Source organism: Camelus ferus, chromosome 14, assembly GCF_009834535.1.
Source record: "Camelus ferus isolate YT-003-E chromosome 14, BCGSAC_Cfer_1.0, whole genome shotgun sequence".
Classification (NCBI taxonomy): domain Eukaryota; kingdom Metazoa; phylum Chordata; class Mammalia; order Artiodactyla; family Camelidae; genus Camelus; species Camelus ferus.
Window position 1 is genome coordinate 31981884 of NC_045709.1, and position 16624 is coordinate 31998507.

General features: G+C 38.5%; 2 protein-coding genes across 3 annotated transcripts in view; both read left to right on the top strand.

Annotated features, from left to right (window-relative positions):
* TEX30 (testis expressed 30) lies at positions 1 to 6785 on the top strand. 2 transcript variants are annotated; one of them, XM_032496698.1, is made up of 6 exons: positions 1 to 140; positions 3329 to 3402; positions 3905 to 4135; positions 4919 to 4970; positions 5444 to 5649; positions 6321 to 6785. In XM_032496698.1, exons 2-6 carry the CDS (start codon positions 3388 to 3390, stop codon positions 6492 to 6494), a joined length of 678 nt encoding a protein of 225 aa, XP_032352589.1. In that variant the 5' UTR covers positions 1 to 140; positions 3329 to 3387; the 3' UTR covers positions 6495 to 6785. The 2 variants fall into 2 exon arrangements, with proteins under 2 accessions (XP_032352589.1, XP_032352590.1); XM_032496699.1 differs by lacking the exon at positions 3329 to 3402 and having other exon boundaries at positions 31 to 140.
* Positions 6786 to 11247: 4462 nt separating this feature from the next.
* Positions 11248 to 16624, top strand: part of CCDC168 (coiled-coil domain containing 168) — a 28277-nt gene continuing 22900 nt past the window's right edge. The window contains 3 exon segments of the mRNA XM_032496008.1: positions 11248 to 11478; positions 11606 to 11639; positions 11738 to 11771. Of these exon segments, the coding sequence (XP_032351899.1) occupies positions 11248 to 11478; positions 11606 to 11639; positions 11738 to 11771 (299 nt within the window).

Below are 16624 nucleotides of genomic sequence, written 5' to 3' on the forward strand. Positions count from 1 at the left end.
CTGGGGGCGGGGCCTGCGCGCGCAAGCGCCGTAGCGGAACGCGCTGGCGGGTGCGGCGAGGCGGTCCCTTCGAGTGTGGTAGTTCGCTCCCTGAAGGGAGTGAGGGCAGTTAGGTTCTTCGGGCCACTTTCCCTTCCCCGGTAAGTGCGTTGGCGGTCGGCGCCGCCAGATTGGGGACGGCTTCCGAGGACCCCGGAGGGCTTCCCGTGGCCCCACCGGAGACGTTTCGGGCTCGCGGCCGTCGCCCCTCAGGGGCTTTTGGGCGGCTCCGTGAGGCGTTTGGCGTCCGTTCGGTGCCCGCGGGCGGCGGCCGCTGGGGCTTCGTCTTCCCAGCCGGTCGGGAGGCGGAGTGAGGGGACGGCGTGGGTGGGGAGAGAAGAGCGGGGCTGGCCTGGGTCCCGCGAGCCCGGCAGCGGCGGCCAGTTCGGAGCAGCCTCCGAGCTCTGAGGGTCTCCCGGGCCCTGGCGACGGCCACCGCACAGCGCGGGGCGGGCCGAATAGGACGACCCTCAGGTGCCTTTGGGTCCCAAACTCCGGGAAACGCCTCCAGTTCCTACTCTTGTCCCCCTGGGCGTTTGTTGACTCGGCCAGATTACCGACCCCCGAGAGACTTGAACTCTTAACCGTTTGCCTTTGCGCCGCGATTTCCAACGTTCTGCCCAGACGTGGCGGATAACGTACAAGCGTTTTTCCAGTTGGAGGTGGCGGCGGCGGCGGCGGCACCTGATCCTTCAGCATCAGTTATGATCGCTGTTGCATTCTGAGTATGAGCAGTAGGCACATACAGCGCTCTTGTAAACGCTCGCGATGTGGGCACACAACTCACTACGATCCAGAGAGTATTGATTCATCATCTCAGCCTCTCTGAGGTTGGTGGCGTTTGCTGCCTTCGCCGTTGAACACATTGAGGCTGAGCCGCGCTTCCAGCCGTGCCCTTTCTGAATCCAAAGATTATGACCTAGAGTGTCCAGATCAGGTTGCGGTGGGATTATACCCTGGGACTGTTTCACTGTTACCAAGTAGTCCAGAACGTTTTCACCGATTGTGAAGGACAGACTGTTCATCGTGAAATCTGGAAGGGAGTAGAGTTTTCCTGGGGGAAAAAAATCACAAGTTGCTGAGGAACAGTAGAGTAGTCTAGTAAGATAGTGGATTGAATACATGTATCTAATTTTTTCCCTTCTGAAACCTCACTAAAATTACAATCGGGGTTTTTAAAAAGACACAGACCCACAAAAATGGGGAAAATTGGAAAGGAAACAATAGCACTAAAATATGGGGCCCCAGAAAGCTTAATTTTAAACCAGCAGCAGGGAATACTGTGGAACAATTCTATATAAACCACAGAATCTTAAGAATGCAGAAACCAGGAGCACCAGACACTTTGGGAACTGGTGATGAAATTAATGGTGTTAAGGGTGGATGTAGAGGACTCAAAAAACTACTTTTAGGTGAAATCTGTTTGAGAAGTAATTAGGTATCTAGATCTCATTCGCCATTTCACACTTTTGTGTTACTGCTTCTTTCCCATTAGAAGATTGGAGGCTATTCTCTTGAGAACATGAAACAGGATTTTTGAAGCAGGGGACCCCCAGGCACAGTTAATTATGGGGCTACATTTAGGTAAACAAGGACAATGGAAGTCTGAAGTCCATCATGCTCCTCTAACTCAAACCCCAGAACTTTTGCAGCCAGTCTAATACCCTACAGGCTCAAAGAAGGAGAGTTCTACATACACATATACTTAAAGGAAAGATATACACAGTAAGTTGGTCACAGTGGTTGCTTCTGGGAAGGGAAAGGAACTTTGTGGCTGGGGAAAAGAATGTAAGATTTAACTATACACTTTTTTTCTTTTAAAATTGTACCATGTGCATATATTACCTATTCAAAAATGAAATGTATTCCACAAAAAATAATTGCAAATGAATACACCCTTGACACATCAGTTTCTTCCCTTGACAAATCAGTTCCTTCCCCAGGAATTTATCTTAGAGATATGTCTACACACATGTGAAAATAATACTAAGTATAGTGCCACTCATTGCAATATTGTTTTAGCAAAAGATTAGAAATCTCTATGTTCACTAATAGATGGCTGGTGAAATAAGTTATGTACAACCCTTCTTTGGCATATTCTGCAGCCATAAAAAACAATGAAAGAAGCTCATTGTATAAAGAAAAGAGTAATTACCAAAATATATATTGGATGTGGGGGCAGATAAGGTTCAGAAAAATACATCACCAGTTTATAAAAAGAGAAAGGTGTGTATATATATGTAAATAAAATATCTGAGAGAGGCAGAATTGGGTAATATTGGTTGACTTTGGAGAGGGGATCTGGGTGGTAAGGCTTAAGTGGAATGAGGGAGAGACTTTTCTACTGTTATTGTTGGTACCTGTTATCTATTCAGTGACTGAATTAGTAAATGTAATGGGAAAAGAGATGAATAATGGAGATCTTGATGTTGATAATATGCTGAACAGTAAAAGGTCTCTTAGAGTATAAAGAAATGCTGCATAACAACCCTGAAGTCTCAGTGGCTCACAACATTTCATCCTCTTGGTTCTTTAGGTCAACATTTCATAATTCTTCAGTGGTTTAGATGTTGGCTGGACTAGGCTGGACTCCAGACTTTAGTGTTGGGTTCAGATCTGTTCCATGTGTTCCATTCAGGGACCCAGCCTGAAAAAGCAAAAATACCTGGAGCCTGTCTTTTTCATGGCTGAGGGCGAGAGTTCAAAAGTGCTTCTGGAAATTTGCCATGCCTCAGCTCAGAAATGGCACACTGAAACTTAAATTCTTTTGGTTAAAGCAAGTCATGTAGCCAAGCCCAAAGGCATTAGGGTGGAGATGTACACTGCCTGCTGTGGAATGTTCTGCAAAGTCACATGACAAAGGGTGTGGATGTAAACTTCCATTGTAGGGCGGGAAGAAGAGTTGGGAATGACAAAGGATATGGGTTAATAGAAAGATGCTGTGAAATTAAGTTGAAGGTAGTTGTTTGAGAATAAAAATGCTTAGGAAATAAAATATATGTCAAGATACAGCATTCTACTTTGACACTAATTTTCTTAAGGCATCCACGTTAAAGTATCACATTGGCTTTCCCTTAAATAACATCTGCCAGCCCCACACCTGGCCGTATAACCAATTCTGAATGACCATAGGAATGAAAATAATTAAGTAATGGACATGTAAAGACACCAGTTCTTAGAGGATTAGTTCTAAATGTGTTTGCTTTAGCTACTGAATGTGTTCATTCATAGTTCTTTTAAAATATCTATGTCTGCCTACCCACCTTTCACAACAGAATCTTCTTTTCAGGGAGATGTCCTTTGCTTCTCAGATGTAATGCACTTTAAGTTTGTTATTCAACAGTGAAAATGAGTCATACGGAGGTAATACATATTTTCATCTGTTCCGCATCTTCAGGGTTCCTTCTTCTTCTTCTTCTTCTTCTTCTTTTTTTTTTTTTTGAAGTCATATGGCTCCATAGTAATTTGTTTTCAACTTGTACTGTGAGGGACAGTATAGCATTAGTGGTTAAGAGTAAGGACTTTGGAGTAGACTGTCTGAGAATAGATCCTAGCTAGTGGATATATAACCTTGGGCACATTATGTAACATACTGTGCTTTTCAGTGTTCTCATTTATAAAGTGGAGATAATAACAGTACTTGCAGGTGTATTAGGAAGGTTAAATTAATTAATACATATAAAGCAGTTATAATAGTACCTGACACACAATAAGTACTTCTTAAATATTAGCTACTGTTAATATCATTGCTTTTTATTCGGAGGCTATGAGTTGAATCATGGGTCTCACAGAACAAATATATATATTCATTTGTCTGAATAGGCAAGGAAGTAATTTTTTATCCCTTTATTCTCTTGAATTTCAGGTTAAACTAAAAATACCTTTTGGAAATAGATTACTAGATGCTGTTTGTTTGGTACCTAACAAGAGCTTAACATATGGAATAATTCTTACACATGGAGCATCAGGAGATATGAATCTTCCTCATTTGATGTCACTGGCATCCCATCTTGCATCTCATGGGTTTTTTTGCCTGAGATTTACCTGTAAAGGCCTTAATATTGTACATAGAATTAAGGCATATAAATCAGTTTTGGTAAGAAAATTTCTTTATATTTACTTATGAAAGAATTCTGTTTTTAAAATTCTTAATAAATATAAGACATATTTTATTAGCAGTCACTTGGTTTAATTTAAAAATCTTTTAATGAGTTTTCTTAGAAACTCACCAGTGTATGAAGGCTGTGTAGTGGTCAGATTTCTCTTTTTTGCCATCAGTTAGTTTCTATGGAGATAGGCTCTCACATCATAAATGGTCCTCCATGATACTGCCAAGGAATCTATTTATGTTGTAATTTTCTTACTGAAATTATACAACTTTAGGATATAGTTCTGGATTATTTTGCTCCTATACAATGAATGTACAAATAGCATGGCTTTTTTGTATGTTATTTAGAAAGTGTAAAATCTCCGGATAAAACAAGTCTGATATATCTTTTAATCCAAATTGTTTTAAGCTTGCTAAGTTTTTCAGAGCCTTAAGTTAGATGTCAGTAGTATTATCAACTTTTATGTTAGTTGGAAGCTTTTACTGGCTTTTTCCTCATAATTTTTTAATATTTTTTAAATATTTTAGTACTTGAATTTTTTTAGGCTGTGTGTTTTTGGTATGTATTTGCCTGTATTACCTAATACATGATTTGATAGTGAAGATATGACCAGGAGAGCACAGAATTGGTTACCTCTTTCCAGAATTCCTTAAGATTTCATGGTTGGCTTTGCAAAGATTTTCATTTCAGTAATGATGACAAATAATGTGTTGGTTTTCCAGTGGAACATTTTGTAAGAGAATTGATAATTTTTTGGTCAATTTTTCTAGAATTACCTAAAGACCTCAGGAGAATACAAACTTGCAGGTGTTTTCCTTGGAGGTAAGTTGCAACACTTGTGAAAACTTGTTTCAAAATTAATGACAGGAAATGACTTAAGGATTTTTTTGTTTTGGTAAGTCACTCCCATGTATAACATCAAGGCGCTTTAATATTTAAAGTAAATTTAAATCTCATATATACTGTAACCCAAAGATGTTTCCATTTATTTATATCCCTGAATCACCTTCTTTCAAATGATTCCTTCACAAGGATTGTCTTCACCTGTTGAAGTATTTTCCAGAAAAGTAATTTTTAAAAATTTGGCTTAGGATCAGGTTTTACCTCTTCACACGGCTATCGGTGTCCATTATGGGTATTGCAGCTTGTTAATTGCCACCTTTTGTAGTTAAGTATTTGTTGATATGCAACATGTTATGAAATAGTAAATGAAATCTGATTTGCCACATCATTATCACCACTACTTTATGTGAATGTTTATATTTCAAACTGAATTTAATTTTAATTGATTTTAGGTCGTTCAATGGGGTCAAGAGCAGCTGCTTCTGTGATGTGTCATATTGAGCCAGATGATGCTGATGATTTTGTTCGAGGTCTCATTTGTATTTCCTATCCACTGCACCACCCAAAGCAGCAGCATAAACTTAGAGATGAAGATCTCTTTCGTATAAAAGATCCTGTACTGTTTGTGTCAGGCTCAGCAGATGAAATGTGTGAAAAGGTGAATTATAACTTCATGTTTCTGTGAATGAGAGAAAGAATGAAAGAGAGGAACATCTCAGGACCCAGATATTACCTTCAGTGTTTAGTCTCTTTAAAAAGATGCTGATTTTACTAATGCTAGTTTTGTGCTTTCGTTACACTGTTGCTTTGGAGAACCTGAAAATGTAAGCATACTGACAAAATTCATCTCCTTATAGAGTCGGTAAATGGATTAACTCTTATTTAGAAAATGAAGGATTAATACCTGAATCTTGTGAATTTGGGATTAGTAGACTGTACATTTGGTTTATCTTTTCAACATCTAAGCAGATTCTTCAATTTGTTATTAAATTGACTTGAGAAAAATAACTTGTACATATTACTAAATATTAGTGTATTTCTCAGATCATGTAATTTTGGGGGGGAATATTTTTAGAAGAATTTTTTTGCTCCAATTAATAACTTTTTATCATAAATAATGAATGCTTGATCTATTCTGTGGCATTATTGTATCTGAGAGATATGGACTGTCACTTCTGTGGACATTTCCTTGCATATTCCATTGCCTCAAAAATTATCTGTAGCATAGGTATTTAGTGCTTGGATACCAGTATAGGCGGGGTGGGAGAGAGATCTTTATTAAACACCAATAGAGCCTTAGTCTAGTATCCTCTTCTTTTTTTCCTTTAGAACTTGTTGGAGAAAGTGGCACAGAAAATGCAAGCTCCTAATAAAATCCACTGGATTGAGAAGGCAAATCATTCCATGGCAGTGAAAGGACGGTCAACAAATGATGTTTTCAGAGAAATAAATACACAGATTTTGTTTTGGATCCAGGAAATCACTGAAAGGGACAAGAAATAATTGTCTTTAGTTAAAAGCCATATTATTTTTAATACATATAGTTAATTTGTTCAAGAATAGCATGTCTCTCAGCATTATGAGATATATTTCAGACTAATGTTCTTTAATGTTCCTGTTTTTAAAACATATTTTAATTGTGAAAGTAATGTCCTTTACAAAGTGTCTTTTGAAAGCACTGTTATAGTTGTATAGAGATGATGTACAAATATTGAAGGTGGTCTAAATATAATTTATTTTCATTAATATAGTTAATGTTTGAAAAATTAAACTTTGAATTTTGTTACAACAGAACTTTTGTCTTGCTCCTGTGCACCTGAGAAAGTACTCTTAATTGTTCAGAGCAGTGTCATCTTTATAAAAGGAAAACAGCACTTACTATATAGTAAGTTTAGTCAGTTTTATAGAATGTACACATCTACTCACCTAATCTTTTAATAAATCTCAACTAAGGGATAGGATAACATTTTCATACATGGGAACCCTGAACATTGTTTTTAGAATGAAGTAACTTTCATTCAAGAAATATTTACTGAAGGCCTGTTACAGGCAAAAGCCTCACTAGTAAATAATTGGAGTTTCATAATGTGCGGGAACTTGATTAATTACCTCTGATTAAGGAGAGAATGAAAAATAAGGACTAAGTGGTGGGACTAACATCTATGCTGTATCTTGGCAGAGCGAGGGCACTTAATTTTGCCTTGAGAAGTTCAGATGTCACTTGTACGGGACTAGAATGGTAATGAGTTATATATTAAACTATGTTTCTGTATTCCCTATTAAGGACACAAAAATGAGATGAGGCTGATGCTGTATTTCTAAGTTTGTAGGAGCAGAGGATTTCTATACTAAGAAAGTAACTCCTTTTCCTGGCTCCTCTACTGCCCTAATGTTAGGCCCTTCAGACAGTCAAGGTGGCCTGGGAGGCTGACAGATTTTTGAGGTCCCTCGTTCCTCCTGCCCTGGTGAAGCCACGGTGTTTTTGTTAATATTTCTAAATAATGCATAAAGAACAAAAACCTAGGTAGCAAATCTAAACCATGTATATTATAGAATGAAATCATGTACAACTACATAATCAAAACTTCCACATCACGCAGTGTAAACTACTTTTTGACTACATTTCTTGAACAAGGCCTAAATTTTAAAAAATAGTATATAATTAATCAATACTTACCATTTGAAATTTTAAAACAAGACTGATCAAAATATTAAAAACATAAAAAAATCCAGAACTGACAAATAGAGTCCTGATCTATTAAGTGTAAATCAGTTGAGAAATATTAATATTGTAAACCAGAAGTGAAACCAATGGGAAAAAGGAAAATACAGGGGAAGACTTACTATAAAGCAGACTATAATGTAAAAGTACAGTGAGGAAATAGATCTGAAAGCTTAGTAACCAGGCTATATAGCTATAATATTCAAGTTTGCAAATTAAGCTGTTTGTGATGTGGATGACCAAAGATACTACTACAAGTATAGGGATAAATGGAAGGTCATTTAAAGTTGATTTTTCCCTCAGTTATCAAGAAACTGTTCCTGATTGATGAAATAGCTTATTTGAGAACTGTATACTTAGCCATGAGTGGGGAACATTTAATTCCTAAAATAAGGTATGAGTGATATGTCTAAGGTCGAAATAGACACTTGTGAAAAGGGCCCATCTCCTCTTCTGCACAGAATTGACACGTCTTGCAAGGGGAAATGTGCAATGCCAAGTCTGAGATACGGCCAAAGATCCATCCAGGTGCTGGCCTCTGGAGGCCCTGATTAATGGCTCAACCATTCACTTAGACCAGTGGCTCTCAGTAGGGGTGATTTTGCCTTCCAGAGGATATTTGGCAACATCTGGAAACTTTTGGCTTGGGGTGGAGGTGCTACTGGCATCTCGGAGGTGGGAGAAAGGGGCTGCTACCATCCTGCTATGGTCTGGTCTACAATGTCAGTAGTGCTCAGGTGGAGAAACCTTGTCCCGGACAAACCAGCTCTGGGATTATCTTTAAATCCTTTCTCCTCCAGCATTAGCTTTTCTGTACCCCTTCTGAATCCATTTGCTTTCTTTTGCCAAATCCTGGGTTCTCAGTCTCAAAAGTACTACTGATTGTGCCCCTTTTTGTTCACATGACCACCACTCTAAGCCAGACCGTTGTCAGTGCTCATCTGTATGGCTGCAGTAGCCTAATTCATTTCACTATTTCATTGTCTCCTTGCTCAATACATTGACACAAAACTATTGGTGGGTCTCCAAAGGTGACTCTTAAGGTTAAAGGCTTCAGTTCAAGGCTCTCCACATTAGGCTGTATCAACATTTAAACCATTTCCCCCATATTCAGCCTCTTCATAGTACTCTAGCTAACCTAGACTCACAAAGTTCTCTTCCTGAATTTTTTTTTATTAGTTTTTGTCTGCTACCAAGTATTACTCATCCTTTAAGGTCCTCAAATTCTCTTTCCCACTTCACAGCTTTTCTTGGATTACCCCAGCCACGTGTCTCTCCTTCAAAGCCACATAACACCTTCCTTCTCCCTTTGTTGCTAACACACTGCCTTCTCCGTAGATTGACGTATTTGCTTCATACCACTTTTATTACATGCTCCTTCAAGTCAGGGAATGGTTTTTTATTCATCTTTGTATCCATAAAACGCTTGTGTTACTTGCTTAGCATCTTATGTGTTCATTATTCAATAAACACTTGAATTAAGATACTTACAGAAGGAGAATTTCTAACCATTACTAGCAACCCCTGGCTTTATATTGCTATTTTATACACCTATTATTGGGACTTTCCCCTTAGACATAAAGCACAAAAACCTAGTTCCCAATGTCCAAATAGTTCAAAGAATGTGACATTGGTAGATACGACAGAATTTTTTAAAACTTTAATAGAATTTTTTTCTAAGTTTTTTTTTAATGTCTATATTACACTAAATATGTTAGTAATGGGATTTCTCTGCTGCTCACTTTTTATTGTCTTTTTGACTTAAAAATAAATCTAGCATTTACTTTTTATGCTGCTCACTTGAGATTGATACAAGAAGAGATTTCTAGTGCAAAGGACAGAAGTGCCTATGCTGAAAAATAGGTAATTGTACTTTTATTACTAGGCAAGTACTTAAGCAACAAACATGACAAAGCCCTGGAGGCGGGTACTCTATCTCTGTGCAAACTTAAGCATCAGCAGTAGTCGCAGAAGGCACTTTTCAGTTCTTATAAGAGCCATTCATAGTCTGCTAATTAGGGATTCAGAGAGTGCCTTAGGGTTAAAACACTGAATCCCCTTTAAGGTAGTTAATATTAAATGAATTAGAGAATGTCTGCCATCAGGCAAGGGAAATTGAGTATTCTGCCAGCTGCATTAAATATTATAGAAAAACCCAGCAGAATAAAATCACCCTGATTGTGTATGTGGATGTGGAATCAGAGAGGAGGGTGTACTTTACCCTAGAAAAATCCAGAGGAATTGCTGAAGTTACTCCTAGAACTAAGGAATGCCTACCATGCATTCTGGAGAGGTATACTTTGCAAAGACAAACACTATGATCATAGTTAAACTTCAGTTAAGATCACAAATACCTGTAGGCTATGGTGTAGTAGACTGGAAGACTGTACACTCTTAGGATGTGTCATTGATCTCATTATCTCCAATACTGGGGATACTACAAGCTCAATAAATCTTTCTTGCACTCAGTTAAACTTACGTGACAGAAGAGCCAGAACAGTGTACTCGGGTGTGAAGAATTATACTTCTTTCCTCAACCCACCTTGAATAAGTGAAAATAAAGGAAACATTAATTACATCTTCAAAGGAAATCCATGGTAGTGTTAATATTTTCATTAATAGTCCAGGTATTTTTGTATACTTGTGACTAAACTACTGCCTAGACTTTGAGGGGAAGTGAGCAGTACTCAGATCTGGCTCTGCCCCTCCCTAAGTCTGACATCAAGTGTCACAAATAACTGCTCCTTGGAATCACCCGAAACAGGGTGAAGAGGAAATTCACCAAGAGACCATTCCAAAATCTAACTTTGTTTTTCAGCATAACAGTAGATTGTTGAAGAGGAATATTGCTGACAGATCCCTCTAACAAAAAGAAATATAAAACGAGGTGTTCTATTTTAAGAAAAAAATAAGGCAGGCCCACAAAAACAAGCTGTCATGTCCCGCAAAGTCACAATGAGACACAGTAAAAACTTATTTGGTATTTACCTGAAATTCAAATTAAACTAGGGCATCCAGTTTTTGTGATCCCCCCCCCACCCTATATCTGGCAATCCTGCATTTATCTCTTTCTGATCACAAAGAAGCATAAAATACACCGTTTCTGGTGGTAATAGAAAATGGTTATGTCCAATTCAAATTTGTTCCACATTTTTTGAATGACAGGATAGTGATAATTGAACTGTGCTAAGGGATTGTTTATAGAATTGTGTTTCTGTGTGAAATTAATAGAGGAGTATTTTTAAAAATAAAAAAAAATATATACTGATAGCATCATACATGTCTCACCAATGAACTTTCATTATTACTAAAGTAGGTTGATATGAGCTCAGTTAATACCCACTATGACACGTACCTCACTTTACTTAGGCCCAGAGCAATCACTGATGTACTTGGTAAGACACTGAGCAGCACTGGAAATTTTTCTCTGGCAGAGTGTTGATGAGATGGGCATATCACCTTTTTGTGTTTTGGGGCATTCACAATCAAGGACTTCGGAATGAGATATCAATCTATGTTGCATGTTACGTAAAAATGTCAAAGCAATTTTATTTCTTTAAAAAAGTGGTACAGGGTGAATTGGAAGATGATATACTTTTGACATTATGGGACCTTCTAGAGACCTGGACTTCTCAAAATGACTGGATGGCAATCTTCTTTATAATTTTCCTCGTAATTATTTTTGAGATCGTGCTCATAAAGATTTGTACATCCTTTCAAAAGAAGCCTGCACTTCCAGAAAAAGATCATTCAGATGCCCAGGAGGTAAGAACAAATGATAGATTTCCCTTTCCCCCATTTTTCAAAATAATATGTAAGAATAACTAATAAAATTGTGAAACTTTGATACTTGTATTATTCCTCTAACATTTTCTTGTCTCCTTTGAAATAGAAAGAAGACAGCTGCCTGAAAAGCATGAAACCTGGTAAATATCCTACAATTTCATATGTTAACATACAACTTGTTCAGCCTGAGCTTCTCCCATTGGTGCTCTGACATTTTTTTATTCCCATTTATCTCTAGATAATTGGTCGATGCATTCATCTTCAGAAGAAAAGTAAGTGATATATTTTGAACTTAGATGAAACAGGTTGGTTTTGTTCTATTCAAAATTACATTTACATCTGAAGTACAGAAAAGGGTTTTTCCATCTGTATAGAGGACTATAGCGTTCAACATCATAATTCAATCTAACTTTGATTTTAAATGGTTGCTCGTTCCAAAATGTGTTACTGTTTGTTAATATATTATTGAAATTATCCTTCCAGGTAGTATCACTGCTGTTTTCATAAATGAGGAAAATAAAGCTAAGAGAGGTTAGGTGGCTTTCTTCCCTAGTACAGTCCTCTCTCTCCAATACATACAAAGAATAATCACCAGTTCTGATAATTCAGTGAAAACATATTCATTTAGCACCTGCTGTGAACCAAGCAAACCCTGAGCTAGGTGCTTGTGCTGCACGAATGATGTGAAAGGAGTTTATGCAGTCAGAATTCATCAACATCTTAAGGACATGTGAGTGCTTCAGATTAAATACTGACCTCACTACTCTTGTTGCTATCAGTATTTTAATTGTTTTCATCAAAATCCATTCAGCAATCATTAGATATCATTATACAATGGACATTGTGTTGGATACTGGGATACGAATAATAAGACAGTTTCTGTTCTCAAGAAGCTTAAATTCTTGCGGAGGAGACACAGACATAAAGGATGATGGCTTGCAGTACGCTAACAGTGATAGAGATAATATGAGAACATTTAGGAGATACCGAAGCTAGTATGGGGGTGTTGGGGATGGCTTCATGAAGAAAGTTATACTGGAGCTGAATTTTGAAGGATAAGTGAAAATTAATCAGAAAAAGACAGTGAATTAGAAGGATGAGACAGGCACTACAGGACATGAGAAGAGGCACTGTGACTATTTCAGAGTTGCTGGAATACTAAGGATGGGTCAGGGAGAAGTGGGAGATGAATGTGAAGGAACAGGCAGGAGTCAGATCATGGAGGACTTTCTATGCCCTGTTATAATTTTGATATAAAAGGGCTTGAATATTGGTAGAAGCTCAAGCATAAAAATGGTTAAGGTCGCATTGCATCAGAGACTGAGTGGGTTATGTCTTGCTAATGAGATAGGAGAGAAGAGAAATGTGGAGGGGTGGGCAGAGAGAAGGGGGAAGGAGGCACAATGGTGTGAGGCTCAGGACTGAATGTCATAAAGGACGTCAAAGGATGAGACCACCGCTCAGCATCTGCAGTCAGGGAGAACCATGCTGGCCAGGCATAGTCTCAGTGAGCAAAGCAAGGTGCTGATCTTACATCCGTGGGCTTTCGGGATTGACTTCAGCCTTAGAAATGTGTTCCTGGGAAAGTCTGTCGTCCATTACCTGATTTTCAAAGATTAAGGCTGTCACTGACTGGTTGGTTTCAGAACCCTATTTCCCGAAGCGGGTTATCATTGATAGATAAAATTGTTTAAAAGGAAAAGGAGATTTGGTGTTTATCTGTTACTATGACTATAGGATTATACTATGACTATATGCCATTGATTGATTTAATTGATTTACAACAACTTCTGGTACTTACTTGTTGCCATGGCTATAGAATTGTCAGTCTTTCCCAAGGAGTGTGGGGAGTTCTTTTTACATTTCAAAGGCCATTTGAGATCGCCTGATGGGGAAGAGACCAAAGGACATTTTAAAAATGGAGAGACATGCCTAATGGTTAAGTGAGAGTTGTCTGTATTGCTATAATTAACTTCCTTCTACATCTGCCTCCAACTTTTCGTTAAAGTCAGCCACACTTACAAGTGGTTTGTATTTCCCCCCTCATTTAACTTGAAGAAGAGTTGGGTTGTACGAATGGGACAGCTTGTCAAGAGTTAGCAGCCAGACACTAGAGGTGAAGATAGTCACTCAGCAGGTATTCCTGAGGGCCTACCATATGCCAGGCATTGCTGGAGGCTCTTGAGAGACATTGATGAACAAAATAGACAATACTTCCTACCTTACATTTTAGTCAGAGGGAATCTGATAAACAATGATATGATAAATAAATCATATGTCACAAGGTGATAAGTTTTATGGTAAAACAAAAGATACACTAGTGTAAGAGGAACCAGGATCCCAGAAGTAGAGGAGGAGAGCTAGGTTGCAATATATATGGTGGGATTTAACCAAAGCCTTGAAGGGATGGGGGACTTAACCAAACAGATAGGTGGAAGAGTATTCCAGACAGAGGAACAACTAGAGTAAAAGTCCTCTGGGAGAGTGTGCCTAATGTTTGAGGAACAGTGAGAAGGCCAGTGTGGTGATGCAGGGTACGCAAGGGACTGACAAATAGGGATGAGGTTAGAGAACACGTGACCAGGTCCTGGTTGTGCCTTGCAGGTCATGTTAAGGACAGTGGCTTTTACTCTGAGTAACAATAGGGGATCACTGTAGAGTTTTGCACAGGAGAATGATACATTTTGTCTTACGTTTCTAAAGGATTTTTCTGCCAGCTGTTTTGAGGGTAGACTTTATTGGATCAAGGGTCTAAGCTGGTGGCAGGCTATCGAGAGTGATCCAAGCAAGAGATAAAATTCACTTAAACCAGGGTGGTAGCAGTGGAGTTGGTGAGAAGTGGTTAGTTTCAGGATATACTTAGAAAAGTAGAACCAACAGGGTGTGGATGTGAGAAAGAGGAGGCAAAGATGACTCCAGGATTTTTGCCCGGGCAAATAGAAAGATGCAGTTGTCATTAACTGAAATGAAGAAGGAAAGCTATGGGTGGAGCGGGTTTTGATGGGGAGATGAGGAATTTTGTTTTGCAGTTGTTGAATTTGAGATGCTGATTAGGCATCCTATAGAGATAGCAAGTAGCCTGGGAAAGATGTCCAGTAGAGATCATGAGTTTGGGAGTTGTTGGCATATAGGCAGTATTAAAAGACACAGAGAGGATGAGATTACAAAGGGACCATGAGAAGAGAAGAGGAGCAAGGACTGAGTCCTAGGGCCCTTCAAAGAGGTCAGGAAGAAGAGGAGGAACCAGCAGAGAAGACTGAGAAGGTGCTAACAGTGAGTTAGAAGGAAGACCAGGAGAAGATGGTGGCCTGGAATCTCACTTAGTAAAGAGTTTATAGAGTGGGAAAGACAAATAGATATACAAGGTGCACAAGTCAGGTATCAGACCAGTATCTCTTATGAATATAGATGTAGAACCCTCAACACTAGCAAACCAAATTCAGCAGCATATTAAAAGGATTATATACAATGGACCAAGTGGGATTTTTTTTCCCCAAGAATGCAAAGTTGGTTCAACATAGGAAAATTATCTAGCATTGTTTTATTATCTTTAAAATTATAGTATTAAATTGTTGAAATATCCATCTTGCATTTCAGCTTTCCTCTTTTTCCTGAAATGTACAAAATTAATTCTTTTCATGTCTTACATTTTCACTATTTGTTGACTTTCCTAAGTGAATAATAATACTATTGTCTTGATGAAATTTTATCCTAATTATGTTTGGAAATTGCTAATAACTTGGTAGGGTCACCTTGATTCCCCAGAATGCTTATGCATCCTTACTGTATCAGTTAGGATACTTTAATTCTCAAGTAACAGAAAATCATGATTCAAACTGGCATACTAAGAAACGAATTTATGATAGCATATAATAGGAAATCCCAAGACTTCAGAATTGGTTGATATAGTGTCTCAACAACTTCATTAAGGTCCTGTATCTCTCCTGCTGTCTTTTTTGGTGTTGGTTTCATCTTGAGGTAAATAGAAAAGTGGGTCTAAGCGTTTCAAAATCAGACCAGCAATGTCCAGAAGGAAGAGGCTGTTTCTGTGTCTTTCTTAGGAGCATGTGAACATTTGCTAGAAGTCCTTAAGAATTTTTGTCTTCTGCTGGGATTAGATCATGCCCATTCCTAATCTACTCACTTGGGAATGAGGTTACCATGTTAGATTTAGCCTAATCATTTGAGGTAGAATGGATGTTGACGAGGCCACATTCATGATCATTACTCCAACCCCAAATTTTGCTTTAGTATTAAGGACGGACAGTGTTATCAAAGGTGACGTGAAACTAAAGATAATGAGCAGGTGTATTAGTCAGGGTTCTCCAGAGAAACAGAACTAGCGGAAGATAGATAGATAGATAGATAGATAGATAGAAAGGAAGAAAGGAAGGAAGGAAGGGAGAAAGGAAGAAAGAAAAAGAAAGAAAGAAAAAGAGAAAGAAAGGAAAGAAAGGAAAGAAAGGAAGAAAGGAAGAAAGAAAGAAAGGAAGGAAAGGAAGGAAAGGAAAGAAAGGAAGAAAGGAAGAAAGGAAGAAAGGAAGAAAGGAAGAAAGGAAGAAAGAAAGAAAGAAAGAAAGAAAGAAAGAAAGAAAGAAAGAAAGAAAGAAAGAAAAGAAAGAGAAATTATAGGAATTGACTCACTTGGTTATGGAGGCGAGGATGTCCCATTATCTGCCCTCTGCAAGCTGGAGAACCAAGAAAGCAAGTGGTATAATTGAGTCCAAGGCAGAAGTCCTGGGTGAGAGTGGGGTTTCCAGTGCTGGTACCAGTGTCAGAGTCCAAAGGCCTAAGAACCAGGAGTTCTGATGTCTGAGGGCATGAGAAGATGGACATCCAGCTCAAGAAGAGAGGGAGAATTTGCTGTTTCTCTGCCTTTTTGTGCTGAATAGGCCCACAATGGATTGGATGGATCACGCCCACCCACACTGGTGAGGGCAGATCTTCTTTACTCATTCTGCCGACTCAAATGCTAATCTCTTCTTGGATCATCCTCACAGGTACCTAAAAATAGTGTTTTACCAGCTATCTGGGCATTCCTCAGCCAGTCAAGTTGATGCATAAAATTAACCTGTCACATAGGTAATAAAGATGTGTATACAGCCTGTATATTAGATGTTAATAA

Excerpts from the sequence above, each read along its gene's own strand:
- TEX30 (XM_032496698.1), top strand. Across the intron at positions 4,136-4,918 it reads AGGCATATAAATCAGTTTTG|AATTACCTAAAGACCTCAGG; the intron begins GTAAGAAAATTT and ends CAATTTTTCTAG. Across the intron at positions 4,971-5,443 it reads TGCAGGTGTTTTCCTTGGAG|GTCGTTCAATGGGGTCAAGA; the intron begins GTAAGTTGCAAC and ends AATTGATTTTAG.